Source organism: Pelodiscus sinensis, chromosome 9 (assembly GCF_049634645.1).
Source record: "Pelodiscus sinensis isolate JC-2024 chromosome 9, ASM4963464v1, whole genome shotgun sequence".
Taxonomy (NCBI): Eukaryota; Metazoa; Chordata; order Testudines; family Trionychidae; genus Pelodiscus; species Pelodiscus sinensis.
This window is the reverse complement of record NC_134719.1, coordinates 15100238-15121368: the sequence shown is the minus strand read 5'-3', so window position 1 is coordinate 15121368 and position 21131 is coordinate 15100238. Positions and strand designations below refer to the sequence as shown.

The 21131-nt window shown below is 43.4% G+C and overlaps 1 protein-coding gene across 5 annotated transcripts in view; it reads left to right on the top strand.

The window, feature by feature from the left end:
• C9H1orf87 (chromosome 9 C1orf87 homolog) overlaps positions 1-21131 on the top strand; it is a 49669-nt gene that overhangs the window by 13044 nt on the left and 15494 nt on the right. For 4 of the 5 annotated variants that reach the window (XR_003091085.2, XM_006132335.4, XM_014578207.3 and 1 more), the window contains 6 exons: positions 132-395; positions 5153-5274; positions 8023-8161; positions 9743-9840; positions 12077-12147; positions 18811-18854. Coding sequence is in view for 4 of the 5 variants with exons in the window: in XM_006132335.4 (XP_006132397.2) it covers positions 132-395; positions 5153-5274; positions 8023-8161; positions 9743-9840; positions 12077-12147; positions 18811-18854 (738 nt within the window). In the remaining variant the exon portion in view is untranslated. The remainder of the gene's footprint in view (positions 1-131; positions 396-5152; positions 5275-8022; positions 8162-9742; positions 9841-12076; positions 12148-18810; positions 18855-21131) is intronic. The other variant, XM_006132336.4, reaches the window with a different exon arrangement.

The following is a 21131-nucleotide window of genomic DNA, read 5'->3' as shown; positions in this document are numbered from 1 at the left end:
GCTGTTTTACTCAGCGCAGCCATTGTAATGATGTTGTAAAGAAATCTCCATTCAACCCTCTGCTCTACGATTCTTCAGTGGAGTCACTGTATGCTATATAACCAGATGTTTCTTTTCTAAATGATTTCCAGCAGACTATATGCCAAGGGCCAACCGAGTCACCTGAGGAGGAAGATTCTCTCCTGACTCTTGTCAGAAAGGAACTCAGGCAGGGTCCTTTCAGGTTAGCCGAGTTAGAAGAGCTGCAGAGAGAGCTCAAGACTGTGGACCCCTTCTCAGCATTTCTTTCTCAGTCACAGCTGAGCGCCCTCCTTCTGAAGCATGAAGTCCCTCTACAATTACCAACTGTCAAGCTCCTCTTTAAGAGGTTTTCTAAGTCAAGTGACTCTAAATGGGTATGTTCATCAGAATGTCTTAACTGTGGAAAAAATCAATTAGTCTTTGTTCTATTTACTTGACTTGCATAAGTTGGATAAGTTAAAAAAACTACAGAGAGGTTAATAGGTAGCAACTTTCTTAGCTAAGAAGTGCTTATATGTTAGGCTTTATTTTCTACTTGGGGATTAGTCAGCATTAAAGCAAATGTGGTTGGAATGATCTCCACATTTTAGGCATTCACTGTCTTCTAACATGCTCTGGTATGGCTACCATATTTGATGACAGTAACTGACAGTGGAAAGGAACTTGGCCTAGGCTAGCCATTTTGCTTATGTGCCCCTGCCCATAGTGATTGGCCTACAGACATAATCAAATGGGATTTTTGGAATCATTCAGCATCATCCTAATTTGGAAGTTTTACCCTTGTGTGGAAAGGAAGCCAAGTTAGACCAACCCTGGTCTTTTGTAAATTGCACCCATTAGCTCCAACAATCGGCTAATTGAGATTCGTCTTCAGTTCAGGTAGTAAACACCTGGGCTAGGTATACACTGGCCCCTTCTTCGGAAGGGGCATGCTAATTTTGAAAGTAGGAATAGGGAAATCCGTGGGGGATTTAAATATCCCCCGCGGGATTTAAATAAACATGTCCGCCGCTTTTTTTCCGGCTTGGGGAAAAGCCGGAAAAAAGCGTCTAGACTGGCCAGATCCTCCAGAATAAAGCCCTATTCCGGAGGATCTCTTATTCCTACTTCAAAGAGATCCTCCGGAATAGGGCTTTATTCTGGAGGATCGGGCCAGTCTAGACGCTTTTTTCCGGCTTTTCCCCAAGCCGGGAAAAAAGCGGCGGACATGTTTATTTAAATCCCGCAGGGGATATTTAAATCCCCAGCGGATTTCCCTATTCCCACTTTCAAAATTAGCATGCCCCTTCCGAAGAAGGGGCCAGTGTAGACGTAGCCCTGTATTTTTTCAGGGAATGAGCCTGAGATTCCTCTGCCTTGCACCCTATTTGCTAAGTATTATGATGCCACTTTCAGTGGTACTGGCATAATTTTTATAATTTGGGTACTGAAGGTAGAAACCATGTATTTGGGTTGTTATTACCAATGGTCCCCATGTATGGATTTTTTCCATCCATGTGCAGAATAATGTTTTATGTGCACCAAGACACATGTGAATGTGCACCACTAATAGAAACCAAAACCTAGCTGTGGGTGTTCTGCTAATCATCTGGGTAGCACTGGAGTCTCTCTTTAGTGGCCACACAAGTGCACAGCTTACCGGGAACGCTGATTATTACTACTTTAATTCGAGAGGTGCAGCAGCATCATAGTTCCAACATCTATGATCACATTAGCATAGCCCACTCTGTCACACCAGTGGTAGCATTTACAATCTATTTTGCCCCCTTTCACATTTGCTCCAACAGGATTTGCTCTGCAGTTTTAATAATAGCACTTCCTACATAACAATTGGCAGGAAGACAGGCTGTGTGAATGCTCATCCAGTGTATGGTGCAATGAGTATTGTGTCTTCTTAGGGGTTATCATGGCTCCTTCCCCACTTTGGCATGATAAATGCAGAAGTGGGGGCCAGCAAGTGTACCCCAAAACCTTATTTACCAGGCTTTGGTATAAAACTTCCCCCAAAATCTTAAAATCCTAGATTTTGGGAATAAAACTTCCACTGCCACCACCCAAATATTAATAAGGAAATCAGGGCACACAATTAACCAATCCAAGGATAATAAAAAGAAAAGAGAAAGAACTTCTGTTATTACAACAATATTCCTGTTGCAAGCATAATAACTAGATGGAAGATTAACAAATAATATACTCATGGAGAAACTCCATGGGCCTAGAACCATAAAACAAGAAAAACCTAATGGATTTATCTAAACTTTACCCTACTTACAGAAAGTGAAGCATTGTTTCTTGAGGAGAGAGGCATTTCTGTCTGCCCCTCTCTGTAGCTGCAGAGGAACTCTCAGAGGGTATGTCTACACTACAGCACTAATTCAAACTAACTTAATTCGAATTAGTTAATTCGAACTAGTGCATCTAGACCTAAAAACTAGTTCGAATTAGTGTTTTGCTAATTCAAACTAGCATGTCCACATTGAGTGGACCCTGAACCGAGGTTAAGGATGGCCGGAACCAGTGCCGCCAGGGCATCAGGTTAGGACTTAGAACGTGGAGCTGCCGTCTCAGGCTAGCCGAGGGCTGTGCTTAAAGAGACCCGACCCTCACCCCAGACAGACCGTTCTCAGGGTTCCCCGCTTGCTTGTCTACCTCGATGAGGGACAGCAAAGCAGTCCTGACTTGGAGTGCCCTGAGTACCCACACTCGGCACATCACAGCACTCGGCTATCAGCCCAGCTGCACTTGCCGCAGACTTCAATCTGGGGGGGTCAATCGGGGGGCTGCAGGAGAGCTTCCACCCCGAGGAGCCCGCAGAGCCACCCCAGTCCTCCCCATCGGGGGCTCGTACCCCATTCCTCCCTCACCTCCTTCCATTTACCCCCCTAACCCCTCTTCCTGATGTACAAAATAAAGGACACGTGTGTTCAAAAATAGAAACTCTCTTTATTAAACAAAACTGGGGGCAGGGAGGGAGAATTAGCCTCTGGGGAGACTGGGAAAAGGAGGTGGGAGAGGAGAAGAGAGAGGGTGGGAGAGGGGAGGGGGAAACCTGGGAGGAGGGAGCTGGAAGGGGGAAACCAGGGGAAGAAGGAGGAGGGGAAGTATCAAACTATGGTACGCCATATCTTCAGTACTGTGTACAGATGTGATCTCCTCACCCCAGAAAAGATGTTTTGGCCTTGGAAAGGGTTCCGAAAAGGGCAACTAAAATGATTAGGGGTTTGGAACACGTCCCATATGAAGAGAGGCTAAAGAGACTGGGACTTTTCAGCTTAGAAAAGAGGAGACTGAGGGGGGATATTATAGAGGTCTATAAAAGCATGAGTGGTGTGGAGAGGGTGCATAAAGAAAAGTTCTTCATTAGTTCCCATAATATAAGGATTAGAGGACACCAAATGAAATGAATGGGTAGCAGGCTTCAAACTAATAACAGAAAGTTCTTCTTCACAAAGCAAATAGTCAATCTGTGGAACTCGTTCCTGCAGGAGGCTGTGAAGGGTAGAACTATAACAGAGATTAAAGAGAAGTTAGATAAAATCATGGAGGTTGGGTCCATGGAGTGCTATTAGCCGGGGGGTAAGAATGGTGTCCCTGGCCTCTGTTTGTGGAAGGCTGGAGATGGATGGCACGAGACAAATGGCTTGGTCATTGTCTTCGGTCCATCCCCTCCGGGGTAGCTGGTGTTGGCCGCTGTCGGCAGGCAGGCTACTGGGCTGGATGGACCTTTGGTCTGACCCAGTACGGCCATTCTTATGTTCTAAGCTCAGGGCTCAGGGTCGGGGGTCTCACTGGACCACCTTGATTTTCATGCAAACCTGCTCCTGGGTTCGCATGTGGCCTTTAGTGGCCAGGCTGGCAGCTATCCTGCCTAGACAGCTGCTTTCCTGTGCCTAGTGCGGTGATTATGGACGTTGGAGGCCTCCCCTCCAAACCAGGATGAAGTCCACGATCTCCGCACTAGACCAGGCGGGCACCCACCTCTTGCAGCCCCGAGTAAGCTCCTGGGAGCCGTCAGCCTGGTCCTGGGAAGAAGCAGAGGGCTGGGTGGCAGCGGGTGGCTGGCTCATGTCATGCCAGGTGCAGGGTCTGCTGGCTGGGTGCTGGCAGGCTTGCACCTGGCACGGGCACCATAGCCAGACCGTGGCCCTTTAAGGACTCCGGGGCCGGGAGGGGGGCAGAAGAGTTTCCCTGGCTTGGCCCAGAGTGGCCACCAGGGAAAGCTGGGGAGGGCTAGCCTCCCACTAGTTCGAATTAAGTGGCTACACAGCCCTTAATTCGAACTACTTAATTTGAACTGGCGTTAATCCTCATAGAATGAGGTTTACCTAGTTCTAATTAAGCGCTCCGCTAGTTCGTATTAAGTTCGAACTAGCAGTTTGTATGTGTAGCGCCTATTAAAGTTAATTCGAACTAACGGCTGTTAGTTCGAATTAACTTTGTAGTGTAGATATACCCAGAGAGACAAAGGAGGGAAAAATCCAAATTCCTTTGTCCCAGTTTGAAATTCCTACCTACATTCCTATTGGCCACTCCACCTGGCTAGGTGGAGTTAACCCCTTAGTCACCAGGGTGCTGGCTAACCCTCATAATCATGACGGGGTAGGCTGAATGAGGAACAGGGGAGTTCTTGTCCCATGGAGTCATTTCTGTAATGGTGAGTATTTCTGGTATAGCCCTATAAATCAATCCTCCAATGACACACCCAGCTCTTCATTCTAGTTCTTCCCTACACACAGAGACATACACAAAACCTTTTGCTCCAATCTTTCTGGTCCCATTAATGTTCTGCAGCTCATCCACTAATCCTATGGACCTGTCTCCCTCTTGCCCTCCACTGACCTATACAGGTCTGATCCAAAGTCCAGTGAAGTTAATGAAATGACTCCCATGGACTTCAGTGGTATGAATGGTTCACCATACATCATATATACATAGATAAAAAGGCACAACTCCAATATTTTTAATTGGTGTGCTACCTTTAATGTAAGTAAAATTTAATGTGATTCCTTCACCCAAAGCACTTTACTTTCACTTTAAATTTACTGGGACAGTGAAATATACAAGAGATTATAACAGACTGACATTGTCCCATGCCCTTTGTTTGTGTTTATACCTATCTTTTTTATTAAAGGTAAATTCTGAAAAGCTGATTCAGTTTCTAAGCCTAGCTACAGCAGCTGAAATGCAGAATATCAAGACACGTGATCTAGGTCTTCAAGCAAAGAGTCTAACTTTCAAGGATCTAAGAAAAAGGTTTTATTTTTAATGGATTTAAACGAATGAAAATAGTATCTGGGAAAGCCTCTTGTGTTGTTTTTTTCTGGTTTCCATTTGGAACAAGTTTTGCAGGTGCTGTATTTTCAGAATGGTCTCCAGCCTGCTCTTTTCACTGAGTTGTCTGAAAGCAAAACTGGTTCCTAAATTATGAAATTTAAAAAGCATTTTACATAGAATAGAGAGCACAGATTTTTCTCTTGCATTCATTCAAACCACTACATGTTTCGGGTCACTGATTACCTATGCTACATGCTGCTGGAAGCATCATTTGAGATTATACAGACTCCTCTTTACTTACCCTTGGCGAGGAGAACAATTTCAATTAGAGACCGTTTTAATTGTGTGTGTGCATGTGTGTGATGCTATTCTGAATTCACTGGAGACTCAAGTACTCTATACATAGAATAGGTACAGTACATACGCCTCCATCACGTGGATGAGGCAGACCCACTGCCTTAGCAAATGATCTCACTGCTGAAATTGACAATAAGGATGTTGATGATGACCTTATATGAAGTGAGTATCAGCACACTAAACGTTGGATTTGAGACCACTATCTTATTTCTTATAATCTATGGTGCCAAGAGATGGCAACAAATTTCAATCACCATTAGCCAAGGCTAGATTTTAGAACCTGTGGCCTTGAGGTGAAATCTTGTGTAGAGCTGGGAGATGTTTATAACAAAACTCTTTTTCAGACCAAAAAAAAAAGGCTAATTCAGGTTGATCAAAACAATTTGTGAATGTGTGTCCAATGAGCAATTTTTTCAAATGAAAAAAATTGAAATGATAAAAAATGAAAATCACTTTTTGTCTTCACTTTTTTTAAATGAATTATTTTGATATTTTTTAAAATTTAAAATAGCTTTTTGGTTTGAAATTTTATTTAATTTTTTAGACATTTTAAAAAACCCTTATAATCAAAACAATGAATTGTGGTTTGGGACAAACTAAATGTTTCATTCAATCCAAAACATGTTTTTTTACTTTTCATTTTGCTGAAACAGTTAGAAAGTTTTTGCTGTGGGTGGACCTGAAATAATATTTTAACTTTTTGTTGAAACTGCCCGATAATCAACAAATCGGTTATTGGCAAAGCTCTACTCCAGGGTTACTCAACCCGTGGGCTACATGGGTCCCGCATCCCGTTTGTTTGCAGCCCGTGGTGTGGTTTCGGTTTACGCGCTCTCGACAAGCGGCCCGCGGATAGGAGCCAAAACAAAAAAGTAGTCAATATAATGGTCTTCTATTGATCTGCATTTTAGTAGTTAAATTCCTAGACTGCCACTGTTCATTAAAAGTGGTGTCATGGGTGGATATTGGGTTAATATTGTATTTTATTAATATCAGCAGAACTGATATAAGCGGGGCCTGCATGTTGTGTAGTCTTGCCTTAATCTTTGTGTTCATGCCTGTTAGTGTGAAATAAGCTATTTGCATATACATATATATGTATATGCAACCACAGTTAAGTTGCAGCCCTCGGCATGTGCTGTGAGTATCACTGTGGCCCCCGGAGCGTCCAAAGTTGAGTAGCCCTCTTGTGTTTACTCTGGTCTACTATATTGCTATATTATCAGTCCTCTGAGCCATCCTGTGAGGGAGTGAAGAGAGGAGGGCCTGGCATCACTGGAGTTAAACAAAGCCTGTTGGCCAAGCTAGCCCCGCCCTGCTTTACCTGTAGCCAATGCCAGGCCTGGAGAGAGGCTAAAAGAAGGAGCCTGGCTCAGTTTGGGTCTGACCAGCAAGGAGACAGGACTGTAGTTCTGCAGTCTTCAGGACCTGAGCCAAAGCCCATTCACTTGGCTAGCCACAGGACCAAGTAAGCCTCCAACACCCCTTCTGGGGCAAAAGGGGGGAACCTACTCAAAACCCTCACTGAAGAGGGGAAATTTGGACTCTAGAGGCCATATCCCAAACTTTAGGACTGTATGCAGATAGTAGGCTGGAATTCCTAGGCCTGGGGCATCAGCAGCACGGATCTGCACCCCTTTTCTGCCAGCTAAATCTGGGACCTAACCACTAGGCCACCCTGCTGCCAGAGAGACACAGCCACACATCCCTTCTACTGTCACGATGTGACACAGCAGCATTATGCAATACCAACAATGTCACAAATTGAGGAGCCATATGCAAGTAAGTCATTTTATATTAAGCTGTGCTTTACCAGAAAAAGCCTGAGACCGGTATTTAAGACGTACAGCCTGCAGTCACACCAGCCCACCAGTGCTTTGATACAGAGTTGGGCCTGGCTGATTACTGAATGGAAGAGCTTCAACGAAACCTAAGGGAGCATTAGTGATGATTCAGTAGATGGCTCTCCTTCTTTCTGAGTCAGTGTTGAGTCAGGCCTCAGTACAGAGGTAGGAGGCATTTGGAGGTACCATCTTTTAGGTGAAACAAAAAATCCCAGGTGTTTAATACCATTAACAAATTCTTAAGGAGTTTTTCACTGGAATCAGGAAGTTAAGCCTGATAATGTGGCCACAATCCCAATTTAGGTAATTTACTATGTCATTTTAGCTGTATTTGCTATATTGTTTTGCTTCCTCCCCAAGTCTGTTTTGCAGTGTTGCTGAGATTAGTTAAACAGCTGTTGCAGAACATCTCAGAGGTTCTATATTGCCTTGCTCATAGAGCGCTTTGTGGTCCTTTGTGGGGCAAGGTGAATGATAAGGTATTATGTATTATTTCTGTGCTAATCTGTAAATTTTAATTTTCCAGCTCCCAGGCTCCTGAAGACCCATTACAGATCTTGAAGCAAATATTGAAGGAATATAAAGGAGAACTGGACATAGAGAAATTGAGTTTGAGTTTTCAAAAAGAAGATAAGTCCTTCTCTGGCCTCCTTTCTCTAAATGAGGTAAATTGACCCCAGAATAGGGTTCATGTATCACAGGTAGATTACTCGTATTTAATGGCTGTGTAACACACAACCAGAGATGGGCCATTTTTCTCAGTCTAGTTATGAATCCAATATCAATCCAGAATCTCTTTCTCAATCCAGTCTATTGCAGAACATATTTCAAAGCTGTATTTTCATTCTTAAAAACAGGAAAAGATTGTGAATCCTACAGGACTGGCTTAAGAGGGTATGTCTACACTGCAGTTAATATATCCGTGGCTGGTCTGTGACACCTTGTGCTCACAAGCTCGGGCTGCAGGGCTATAAAACAGTATTGTGGACTGTACTGGGGCTTGGGTTCTGGGACTCTCCTGCCTTACAGGATCTTGGAACCAAGCCTGAATGTCTGCACTGCAGTTTTTTAGCCCCACAGCATGCAGTGTAGATAATCTAGAGGTGCAGATTTTAAGAAGTGCAAAGACCTTAAAAAACCACCAAAGTGAGTGGGAATTGAGAGCACTTGTTAAACTGGAGGATTTGGGGTGGGGATGGGGACTTATATTTCTTTAGGCTAGTAGAGTCCCAATAGTAGTGATCCTATGGCTTTAAGATAAAAACTTGAACGTGCATGGGGTGCAGAGACTAACTCCTGCATTTGGTACACATGGTAGCTTTTGTAAAGTTAGAACATTCCTAGATCACACCCATGGGAATTAAAATAATAGAAAGGCTTTAGAAAACACTTACATCATCTTCAATAATAAATGACATGCCTCATGTCTACAGGTTGTCCCCTTGGAAAACCAGTGATGAATCTGAAATGAGTTTCTCGGCAGAGTGAATGCTTGAGGCTTCATACCATCTAGGAGACAGTAGTGAGCAGTGGGCCATGTGTCATGGGCCTAAAAAAGGGAGGCAGGGATGTATTAAATAGATTTTGTTAATATTGTTTAGTTTGAAACACAGAATTCTGTGTTTAATACCCCCAAACTAAACAATATTAACACGGTCTATCTTACACAGAATTTGAGTTCATCTGTTCTGTTAAAAATAGATGTAGGAGTTACATTTAAGAATTATTAGTGGAGCTGGGTTGAAAAATCAGATTTTTTTTTCTGCAAAGAATTTCAACTTTTATAAAAAAAAAATCATAAACTGAACATGTTTGGCAGAAATCTGCCAAAATTTGGAGTTTTCAGCTTTACAATGACACAGTGTAAATTTTCAAGGATATAGAATGCTTTCCTACCAAAAGAATGGTTTTGAAGGAAAAACTTCAACCAGACCTAATTCTTAATAAGATCTTCAGGTAATCTCTTTGCACAGTCACTTGACTCTATGTGCAGTATTTGCAAATGGAGTTTAGCATGTACTGCAGAGTCATGCCCACAAGAAGAAATGACTCAGTCCCGGTCACAACTACGTATGTGTGTATGCTGTTTTATAGTTCATTTCAAAGCACATTGCCATGTATCTTTTATATTGGAGCTGATGGCTGTGATGCACACTGGATTCATAATAAAATCTGCTCCTTTCCATGGCTTTGCTGGGGTTAAAGAGAGCTCAAATTTCAATGGGAAATCTTATTTTGTATTCCAGATTGAGACCATTTGCTGGAAGCACAGACTAACCCCAACTCCTTCATTGCTGGAAGCTTTTCTCAACAGTCATGATTTGTGCAAACAAGGCAAAATAAAGTAAGTTTTTAATACCATCCTGGTGAGGGATGTTAAAAAGTAGTAACTGTGTAACCAATTAAAATTCCATTGGTTACACGGTTAAACACTCCCAGCGGTGACGGCCCTGTGGACATCTGGCCACATGGGCTGCTGGCCTCATGGGTTACCAGCACCACCAGCATTGCAGGCTGCTGGTTCCACAGTTCCAGTGACACTGGCCTTGCAGGCTGCCACCCTTGCGAGCTGCTGGCCCCACAGGGTCCAAGTGCTGCCAGTCTGGGCTGCTGTCATTACGAGCTCCCAGTATCGCCAGCTTCACAGGCTGCCAGCCTCAGAGGTTCCCGTTGGCACTGGCTTCCCAAATTGCTGGCCCTGCAGGTGCCAGGCAGCACCAGCCTCGGAGCTGCTGACCTTGCAGGCTCCCAGCGCCACCGGTCTCGTGCGGTCTGGTGGTGCCAGTCTCTCAAACTACCAGTGCTGAAGGCTCCTGGCAGCACCAGTCTAACAGGCTGCCAACTCTCTGGGCTTCCAGCAACGTTGGGAACCCTTGGGATTTTAACTGTTAACAGGAGCCAATAAGCTGATGCTTATCAGTTAACGAGTTAAATTCTTACATCTCTAATCCAGACCTGATATTTCCTTCTACAATAGCTGTTTGGTTGTACGGGGCAGCCTCATGCACAGGTTTCAAAGCAGCTGCTCTGTGCATGGGTCTCTCCCATCCTCCTATTTTTAGATGTATTATGGAGACTTGCAATTCACAGATTGGCCCAATCATCGCTCCTAGAGAGACCCTGAAGTAGGAGATCACTGATTGATTTTTCCGTATCTCCTCTCTGGCAACTTGAGGTCCCCTATTAGTGAAGATCCCTGCCAGTTATAAGATCAAACCGGGGCTGACTGTGGTCACAGCTACAAGACAGAGTTCCTCAGCACAGCTGGAAGTTAAAAAACCAGTCCACAGCCCCTTTCACATCAGCAGAACTTTGGAGCACATTACAATGAAGCCCATACAAGGCTAGTTTGCTCTTAGCCTGCAGCAAAGACCTTAACCTAACTGTAGCAAAGTCTTTGTGTGGCTTCTCAGGTCTTGATTTAGCAGGAATCTCTTGACTCTCAGCAACACAGAGACTTCTCAGGACTCATTTTCCCAGCTGTGCATGCCATCCATCCACGCACAGTGTGATGAAGGGCACTTTCGCTTGGCTGACCAGCAATGAGGAATTACATTTGCAAAGGATAAACTCTTCCATGCACATACCAGCTTTGGCTAAGGCCTTGTCTGTTAAATTAAAGCCATTTTGTTAAGGGCTTTAAATACTTGGCCAGAGACTGAATTAAGTCTCTTTAGGGATTAAAAAATCCAATATAAACAAATAAATCTAGAAAGCTGAATGCATGAATCATTGTTTTAGTATATATGGTCCACTCTAATCTGCAGTCCAATTGTGAAGCCACTCAAAAGGCTGTTTCTCAAATAATTAGCAGGAAGAATCCAGCTCTGACCACTTTCTGATTAAATGTGCTTAAAATCAATAAAACACCATGAGTGATTGCAGTCACATGAGATTAGCCCTGTCGAACAAAGCGGAACAAGTTGTGTCTTCCCTGTAATTTGTCAAAAAGAAAAATGGGCACTGGAAGAAGGAAGAACTTCTGGTATTTGTATGCAGATTTTTCTGTCTCTTGTTTAATTATTTAGTAATTCATTCATTCCTGGAGAAGTGAGGGAATCAGTTTAATTTCTGAAAATTACAGGGACCAATTCTACATAAAGGTTTTCTAGCACCACTAAAAAGCCACTGCAGGTTAGCTAAACTGGTGGAAATCCACATAGCTCAGTTGATTTCAGCTATCCAGGCTAAGCATGTGGCCCACAAAGCAAAGTTTGTGTCCATCCTTCGCTTTAGTTGTAGATAGATATTATTTTTAAAAATCTCAAAGCTGCGAAATGCACTGGGCAAATGATGTCTGCCCTTTGAAAAATGTTTTCCAAATGTGTATATAGTGTGTCATGTGGTTTGCTGCACTTGCTTGCAGAAATTCACATTCCTGCTTGCAATCATGGTATGCCTTGCTGCATATTTATTATGCCATTTGTTTCTTGATTTCAAAAACCTTTTCAGATGTTTAGTGCTTATTTGTAATGAAGTCTTTGGCCTCCATTACATAGCTCTAAGAAGTCAAATTGTTTGGGGGACTGAATTTGTTTTTAAATAATTTATATTTAATTTTAAAATGTTTGCTTATGCAGATGGAAGAAGTTTGTGGAGTTGCTCAAGAAAGCTCATTCCACTGTGACTCCTAATTTGTCTGTTCCTGTGGGTAAGTGAAGTGGCTGTCACTCTTAATCACACCTGTGAGATGCAACAAGCACCAGGAAAATACTACTTTTTTTCAAAACCAACGATTCTTAAAATATCTTCATCACTACATAGTGAACTTTTTCCCAACACATGTCCCGCTGCTGATAATGCCACCCTGTCAAAATGCCATGCTGAGCACTGGCCTTGTTTTTAAAAAATGTAAAGGTCTCACAGGTCTAGAGCAACAACAACAAAATCCCACAACTCACCACCAACAATGCAAGTTCATTAATTATTTCTCTTAATTTTAAAGAGCAGTACAATGTATATTCTCGTAAGGAAAGTTGTGCATCATGCATCCCCTCTCCTGGATACATACAGGAATTTCACTAGTTTGATATTCAAAAATTGTTACTAGCAGGTAGCATGCACCTGTTGGATGCAGGGAGCTTCTTTTCCAGTTGTTGCAGAATTTTATTTTTAAAGAATAATTGGAGATTTACTCAGCATTGCCCAGGTCCTTAACTAAAAAAAGTTTGTTTTTCTTCATGTAATCATTGCTCTGGGATGGGGATGGGGATGACAGGTTCAGTCTGCAGGCAGCCCCAGGCAGAGAACAGCCCCAGCCCTCTGTCTCCATACCCCTTGCGGCCTCTGAGAAATGCCTCTCCACGGCTGCTACAGTGAAGTAGTCCATATTTTGAAATGTTCAACTTGTTTCTTTTGTTTCACTTGCCCAGGATGTTTGGGTACCACCAGGGATTCATTTTCAATCATCTTTTCCCTTTGTTTATTGATGAGTGGCGCTTAAGTTTGAATACTCCTGTTTATCAGACAATGTAATCAGCCTTGCTCCACCTGTGTGTATTCTGCTTGTGTCTGTTGCTCATTGAACAGCCTACAAAATGCTAACAAAGCACAGATGTTAGAATTGTAGAAGATTTCTATTCCAAGGGACACCTGTATGCAATCAGCCAAATTCTAGCCTTGGATGCATTCATAAAGGTCTCATTGAAATTCATGGTAGTAACGCATAGGCATCTAAACCCAGAATTTGTCCTAAATGAGCCATATAAGGTGATGAGTATATGGAAGTCTAATTTTGTATTGTTTACATACCAAGAGATAGCAGAGAGTAGTGTAGATCTCCTAAGTTACAGTAGCCTTACCCTTTACTTTTCTTGCTATTTACATTCTCCTGTTAGTTGCTTTATCTCCTACAACCTTTCCCTTCTAGTAGTCTCTCAATTAGTTTGAACTTGCTAAAATCCCATGGTCAAATTCTAAGGCCAGGTCTATACTAGACCCGGAAGGTCAGCTTAAGGTATGCAACTCCAGCTATACAAATAATGTAGCTGGAATCTACATACCTTAAGCCAAACTTGGTGCTGTTTTCACAGTGTGAAGTGAATGGGAGCAAATGGTCCTGTTGGTTTCCCTTACTTCTTGAAGGAGTATTGGCACTGACCAGTGGCACCCTCAGCATTCAATTTAGCGGGTCCTTACTAGACCTACTAAATTCAACGCCAGAAGATCTATCTCCGGTACAGCAAGTGGAGCTGTGGCCTAAGAGGATGTGCAAATAGGTGTAAGTTTCACCTGGGTAATGTGCTTCCTTTGGAGAGAGTATGTGAATACAAGTCAGAGTAACTTGCAACGTGAGGGAGCTAGAAGCAAATGTAAATCACACCAGCTTAGATTCTCCTTTCGATTCTTCTATAGGCATACACTCACTTCTAAATTTTGACCTTCCTTTCCTTGCCCAGAGCTTATTTCAGATTGCTAATTAGCACATTTTTGGCTGTCAGTAGCGGGACTGTCCATTCCTGATAGACACATGTTTTATGCACATAGATAATCATCCAAACATTTATATGCATAGATAATCATGATAGTTTCCAAATGTCACTTGGCCCTAATAATTGCTGTAGCTTGCTTTTTCTCTTTCATTTGTCTTAATATTTTCTTCTACTTCTCCATTCTAACTTGGTTGAGAAACAAGTAGATTGCCTGCAAACTCCTCAGTCCTCTTTGGAGTTACTGAATTTTTGACTTGCTGTAGTCACAAATCTTTGGAGAAGCAATATATCAGGTGAACTTGTGCTGTATTTCAAGACCGCAGTTTTGTGTGGTAATGATATGAAAATTGATGGTTTTGATCCAAAATAGGCAAAAAAGAGATTGTTTTAGGATGTTTTCCTTTGAAATTTCAGATTCTTTTAAAGAGACAAATCAGGGAATGAAAACAGAAATTTTAAAAAAAGGGGAATGCCCTTTTTTCAAAATTTTCTAGGAGATGTAAATATCTCTTCATAGTTTGCCCTGTTTGAAAAAGCTATTTCCAAACTGAGATGTGAAACAAAAAATTCAGCTAATGGCCATTTGCAAAATTTAGATCCAGCTTTATGTTTAAATTTTGAATGTCCTCAAGGACCCTAATGTGTTAGGTAGGATCCACCATTTTGACTAGGGCCCAACTTTAATAATGAATGTTTGCTTATCTAGAAACAGCTGGTTTTTTAGCATTGCTTCAGGTTTTCTGAAGCTGAAATGTAGGCTGGATTATGAGCTATTGACATGTACTCAACACTAATCTAATAATCTTTAGAAAGGGTATGGAAGGGGTGTTTAATATTCATAGGATGGCCAAAGCCTGTGTTCAACCCATCGTAATCATAACATCGGAGCATATTCAGGGTTCTAAGTTTGGACATGAACCTATGACCATCTGTTTGGAGATGAACCAGCTGTCTGTTGAACTACAAACACCCTTCATTCATTGTGACAATTCATCTTTCCAACTACTGACATTTTATACTGCAATCTATCTTGCGGTGCATAAATTAGTGTAATCTCCAAATAGATGACTATTAAACAGGTATTGGAAGAGAACTGATTTACAGTACTTAGTCAGAGAATCATGTACAGGGTTTGAATTTTAAGCTGTAATAAGGTAATTGTGAAAACACAGGGAGGGCTTGTGCCAGTTAGGCTGGGATCCCTTGCATAGGGGAAAGCTTACTGGTGTGTGTTAGTGTGGTGGACGGAGAGAAGAGAGGATGCCTGCCACATAATCATTTTATGAAGTATGGTATGTGCAGCCTTTTCTAGCTGGTCATCTCTGGAAAGTGAACACCTATGAACTAAAACTGAAGAACAACTGGCCACACAAACCCTTGCACATGGAAGCAGATTCAGGGCTGTAGGAAATTTTGTACAGGTGTTTTCATTAAAAGTTTATTGTTTGCCAACAGCTGTGGCACAATGGTAACTGGCATGCCTCTGTTAATTCCCTGTGTTTAGTACAGGAAATGGTGGCAGTGAATAGCACACATAAAGCAATAAAATAAAAGATGATGGCAAAGATTAGAAACTGGGAAAAGAACCACTAGGAACAAACTGATAGAAAGCCAGGTGCCATAATAATGAGGGGGACATTCAAACATAGCTAGATTCACGAGGCTGAGCCAAATTCTGTCCTCAGAAGTGTGTTTATCACTGGAGTGCAGTGTTCCCTCTAAGCTTTGTGGGTGCACAGCCCTTGAGCTGTTTTATCAGCCCTGCCCAGCCAGGGGCTCAGGACTCATGCATGGAGCTGCCTGGCTGGAGGATAAGCACTTCTCCCTCAAGCAACATCAGCAGCTTGCTGCAGAGCACAGAGCAGCCAGTCTTTCCCAGCTGTTAGGGATATGTCCCCTCCTTACCAGCTGGGAGAGACTCTCTGCTCTGTCCTCAGCAGGGAGCTGCTGCTGTTACAGAGGGAGAAGTGCCCTTCTCCCCACCAGGCAGCTCCGTGTGTGGAGCCCTGAGCTCCTGGCTGTGCAGGGCCGATTAAGCAGCTGCAGGGCCATGCTACCACGTAGGTTAGAGGGAACACTGCTGAAGTTGCATATGAGTTCTATGCCGTAATTCATTTCCTTTGTTATAGCTTTATGGGGACTTTTTAAAATCCAAGATTATAGACAGTCATACAGTGCAGTGAAGAGTGGTGTTAAAAATCCTCTACCTCCCCCCCCCCCTTAACTGAGCCTTTTGGGGTATGCTTTCCACTTCCCCTGGGTCAAATTCTGTAATGACCATGAAACAGGACTATGTAGCACTTTAAAGACTAACAAGATGGTTTATTAGGTGATGAGCTTTCATGGGCCAGACCCACTTCCTCAGATCAAATAGTGGAAGAAAATCGGCACAACTATATATACCAAAGGATACAATTTAAAAAAAATGAACACACATGAAAAGGACAAATCAAATTTCAGATAGTTTCCCCAATTATCACCTCTAATATCATTAGCTCACAAACATTTACCTCCCCCCCTCATCCCTCTTCTGTTCTGAAATTTGATTTGTCCTTTTCATATGTGTTCATTTTTTTGATTGTATCCTTTGGAGTATATATGGTCATGCCAATTTTCTTCCACTATTTGATCTGAGGAAGTGGGTCTGGCCCATGAAAGCTCATCACCTAATAAACCATCTTGTTAGTCTTTAAAGTGCTACATAGTCCTGTTTCATGGTCATTACAGAATTTGACCCCAGGGAAGTGGAAAGCATACCCCAAAAGGGTCAGTTAAAAGTGGGGGGGAGGTAGAGGATTTTTAACACCACTCTTCACTGCACTGTATGACTGTCTATAATCTTGGATTTTAAAAAGTCCCCATAAAGCTATAACAAAGGAAATGAATTACGGCATAGAACTCATATGCAACTTCAGCAGTGTTCCCTCTAACCTACGTGGTGTGAAATACTGAGATAGATGAGGGTTATATTATAAGACTGCCCAGTGCTCTGGTATTCAGTGCCTTTGTATTCTGTGCCCTTGGGGAACCTGCATAACAAGGTGAGGGACTCAACCAGTTCACCCCACAGAGAAGAGTTTGTATTTGGTAAATGCAGGGGGGAAATCCTTTCAGATCTTTTTTTTTAATGAATATTAAAATGCCATCTTTCCGACCCTTCACTCAGTTACACTAGTGTAAATCCAGAATGATTCCATGGAGCTAGATGGAGTCAGTATGGATTTAAATATGTGTAACTGGTAGCAGAACTTGGCTCTGCAGACTTTAGGTGCCAGTAGGATCTGAATGTGTAGCAGGTGCTGTTTGGAAAATGGTACTCACAGAGCCCCAGCTGGTAGCCACAGCTGAAATTTGAATAATCAGAATCTTCAGACTCAGCTGCTATGCCTGGTCCCATTTCCATGGAAACAGATGCAGGGCTGTAGAAAATTATGTACAGGTGTTTTCATTAAAAGGTCATTGTTTGCCAACAGCTAGGACACAATGGTAACTGACACACTTCCACTAATTCCCTGTATTTAGAACAGGAAATGGTGGCAGCGTCTTAGCTATCACTGTATAATAATTTTTGGCAAATGTTGCTGTTTCATTAATGGCAACCTTTGTGGGTGCTTTGTCAATATACTCTTCCTGCAGCATCCTGGCGATACTTTGTTCTGTTTTGGCCTATGTCTTTGTGCCCTCCTCTCCCTTTCTGCCAAATCATAAAATTACCTTCAGATGGTTCTGCCATCCATCATTCTGGCTAGGAAATGGAACGTTTCTCCGACAGGAAATGTTGACATTTCTAAGTGAGGTTCCATTTTGAATCTACATAAAGTTGAAATGTCAAAAACCTTCACTGAACAAAAAATGACAAAATATTTCATATCAGAAATCTTAATATGAAAAAATGATCAAATCTTAAACACAGTGACATGTTTTGTTTTAATTTTCTTGATTGAAAAAAATAAAACAATATTGTCCAAATTGCTGTGTTTTCACCCAAAATGTTGATTAAACAGCATTTTCAGATAGGAATATTTTTGTGTGAAAATTTTTGACTGGCTGCACTTACTGATTTGCTTTGGGCAGAAAGGGAGAGGAGGGCACAAAGACATAGGCTAAAACAGAACAAAGTATCTGACTACTTCCTTGCTGAAATTCACTCATCTTGAGCAATACCTACGTACTTTACATCTACTTTACATTGCCTGCAAAGCATTTTGTGGTTGTTGTGCATGAAAGGTACCATGCAACTGAGAAGTTGCCTTTCTTCTGTGCTTGGGTGCAGCTGGGTTGGATTCCGATGCAACCCACTTGTGATTAGAGGGTGGGATTTTGAGAGATTTTTCATTGTACACTGAGGGTGCGAAGGAATATCAGGGCTGCTCAGTGGAGACTGAAGGATTCTCCAGCAACAGGAATGGGGCAAAGACCTTTGCCATGCAGGGAGTCCCCCCAGTACCCTGAGATATACATTAAATTTATGAAGGCGCTTACACCACCACTTCACTTCCACAGCAGAACAACACTAGCTCTCAATGGTGGTGACCATTTGGTCCAGGAGAGAAGTGAAGTAGCACCTTTGTTCCCTCTGTAGGGAGGTGTAGATTGAGTATCGAGATAATCAATAACTGGTTTGTAATTTGAACACAAGTGTACTTGAATGTGTACATTGCACTAAGCTTTGGTGACACATATCTCATTCCTAGTGGAGAAAGGGGGAGCAAAGGCCTGCCTCAGTATTAAACATTCAGGCCCTGATCCAGTGCCCTAGTGAGGGTATTTCCATTGACTTCAATGAGTATTGCATCAGGTTTGACGTTTCCAGAACTTGTCTTTGTGATTGTGTTTATGGAGCACCTAGATGCAAGAAATTCTTACAAATGTTTCCATTTTAGGGGAATTCCAAGAGGAAATCGGCAATGCTGTGGCTGCCCGTCTGGTATGATCCATAGAACGGATATAGCTGATAAGAAGTCTTTGGTTGGTATGTGTGACGAGGCGTCCCCCGCCCGTCCCTGGGGTGCCGCCGAGCAGGCATTCCTGGCGGTAAGGAGGGGGCCCTGCCGAGGCTGCGTGGCGTGCACGCGAGCCGCGCCGGGGCAGGGAAAGCTGACCGCCCCCCCCCGAAGCGGTAGCGCCGTGGCAGACGGCGCAGAGATAGTGGGGGCGGCATTTCCCCGCCTTGAGGGACAGGAGAGCCGGCCAATGGGGAAACCGGACGGGCGGTAGGGGAAACACCCGCCCGGTGACGTAGGTGGAGGCGCACGCCCGGCGGGGAATTTAAAATGGACTCCCTTCCGTTCACGGGGGGAGGGGAGAGAGAGGAGTCGGGCGGCAGCCGCGAGCAGGCTTGTTGCCCAAGAGGCGGAGGTCGGGAGAAACCACCCCCCTTTGAGCCCGGCCACGACAGTCCTCTAGGTTGGGGAGCCAGCCCAGCGCAAGGTGCGGGCGTACGGACGTCCGACCGCCAGCCTGACGGACGAGCCCAAGGTGACCGCCCCGAGGAGGGGGCGGAAGGGCAGCTGAGGAGGGAAAGGAAGCGGCCCAGGGCAGAGCTCATTGGAGCTGGCGGGCTGACGCGTTTCGGCATGGAGCCCCGTCAGCCGGACCGGAGCTAAATATCTCCGTGTCCTTAGGGCCCTGGGCTGGGGCCCGTGAGTGAGGGCGGGCCCGGGCCCCCCTTTCCCTCCCCCTCCCTAGGGGGGAGAAACGTTTGAGCTAGGGGCCGGCCGTGCGGCGACATAAGGCACGACCGGCCGCCCGAATCCACCCCCTTGGAAGCGGGAAGACTAACCACTGAGTGGGAACCAAGCCCACGCGGGGCATGGTCAGAGGACCCCGAAACGGGGCCGGCAGGGACGCCCTTGTACAGTATGTTACAGATGATCTTTTTAATAACTGTTTCCACAATAGAGAAGGCAAGTCCATAACTTGTTTATTTCTTAATTAATAAACCTAATATTAATATGCAGTCAGCAACTGATGTCGTTAATGGTTTTCCCTTTGCCTTGATGCCCAACAACTCAGTCCAGCAAAGTGCATGTGTAACTTTAGCATAAGAGTAGTCCCCATTGGCTTCAATGGAATGACTTCCATGCTTAAAGGTGCACAAGTTAGTGAACTGGGGAAGGAGAAAGGAAGTATCCAGTCTCCCCCTTTTCTTCTCCTTTAATGCTGATATTACACTTACTTTCTGGGGCCTGTCACACCGTCATTTGAAATCATTAACTATCCCACTGGAATTTTGTCATGCTGCTGTTGGGCTCTGCTGGCTCTTATTACAGGAAGGCCGGTCAAAAGGTTAGTGTCAGCATCTCAAGCCCATTGTATGTTAGAGAATAGTGACCTTCACTCACAGATGACAGAATTAGAAATGTAAATATAATGGACTGAGAAGAGCCTTTGTTTCCAGTAGCCATTTAGAAGAAACTACAGGTTGGACCTCTCTGGTCTGGCATCCTCAGGACCTGACTGGTCCTGGATGAGGGATTTTGCTGGACCAGGGGAGCAGATGCCCATCCCATTACCCTTCCACTGCAGTGTGCCAATGTTCTCCGACCCTGGAACATCCATGGTCTGGTTGCAAGACCTGAGAGCCATGGTTTATGGAGGTGCAACCTTTATTAATTTTTTCCAATATTTTGCCTTAAGGTTCCATCAGAAAAGAAAATATTTGTTTACAGTTAAGGAGTTTAGCACAATTGAGATCTGCTGATGAAAATGTGTTACGTAAGAGCTAGCTATTTTTGTTAGTATCTATAATTATTAAAAGTGACTTGGCCTCTGTACTTGCCTCATGATGCAAAGCACTTCAGAAAATAATATCAGAGTTGGCAGCCCATCTAAAAAGAAGTAATTACAAAAGTCTGTCAGTTGTGGGTTGAGATCTGTCCTCTGATTACTGTTGGCAATAAGTTGTGGAAAAGTGCAATGATGCTACACGGTTCAATGGCTGGTATCCAAAGCTAGACAAATTCAAAGAGGAAATAAAGCTTACATTTTTAAGAGGCAGAGTAATTAACCATCGGAACAACTTACGGAGCATCGTGGTGGATTCTCTATCGCTGATGATTGTTAAATCAGCATGAGATTTGTTTTCTAAGAAAAATGCTTATGGAATCATTTTGGGGCAGTCCTATGGCCTGTGTTGTCCAGAGGTCATGCTAGACTATCACAATGGTCCCTTGTGGCCTTGGAATCTATGAAAAAAATACTT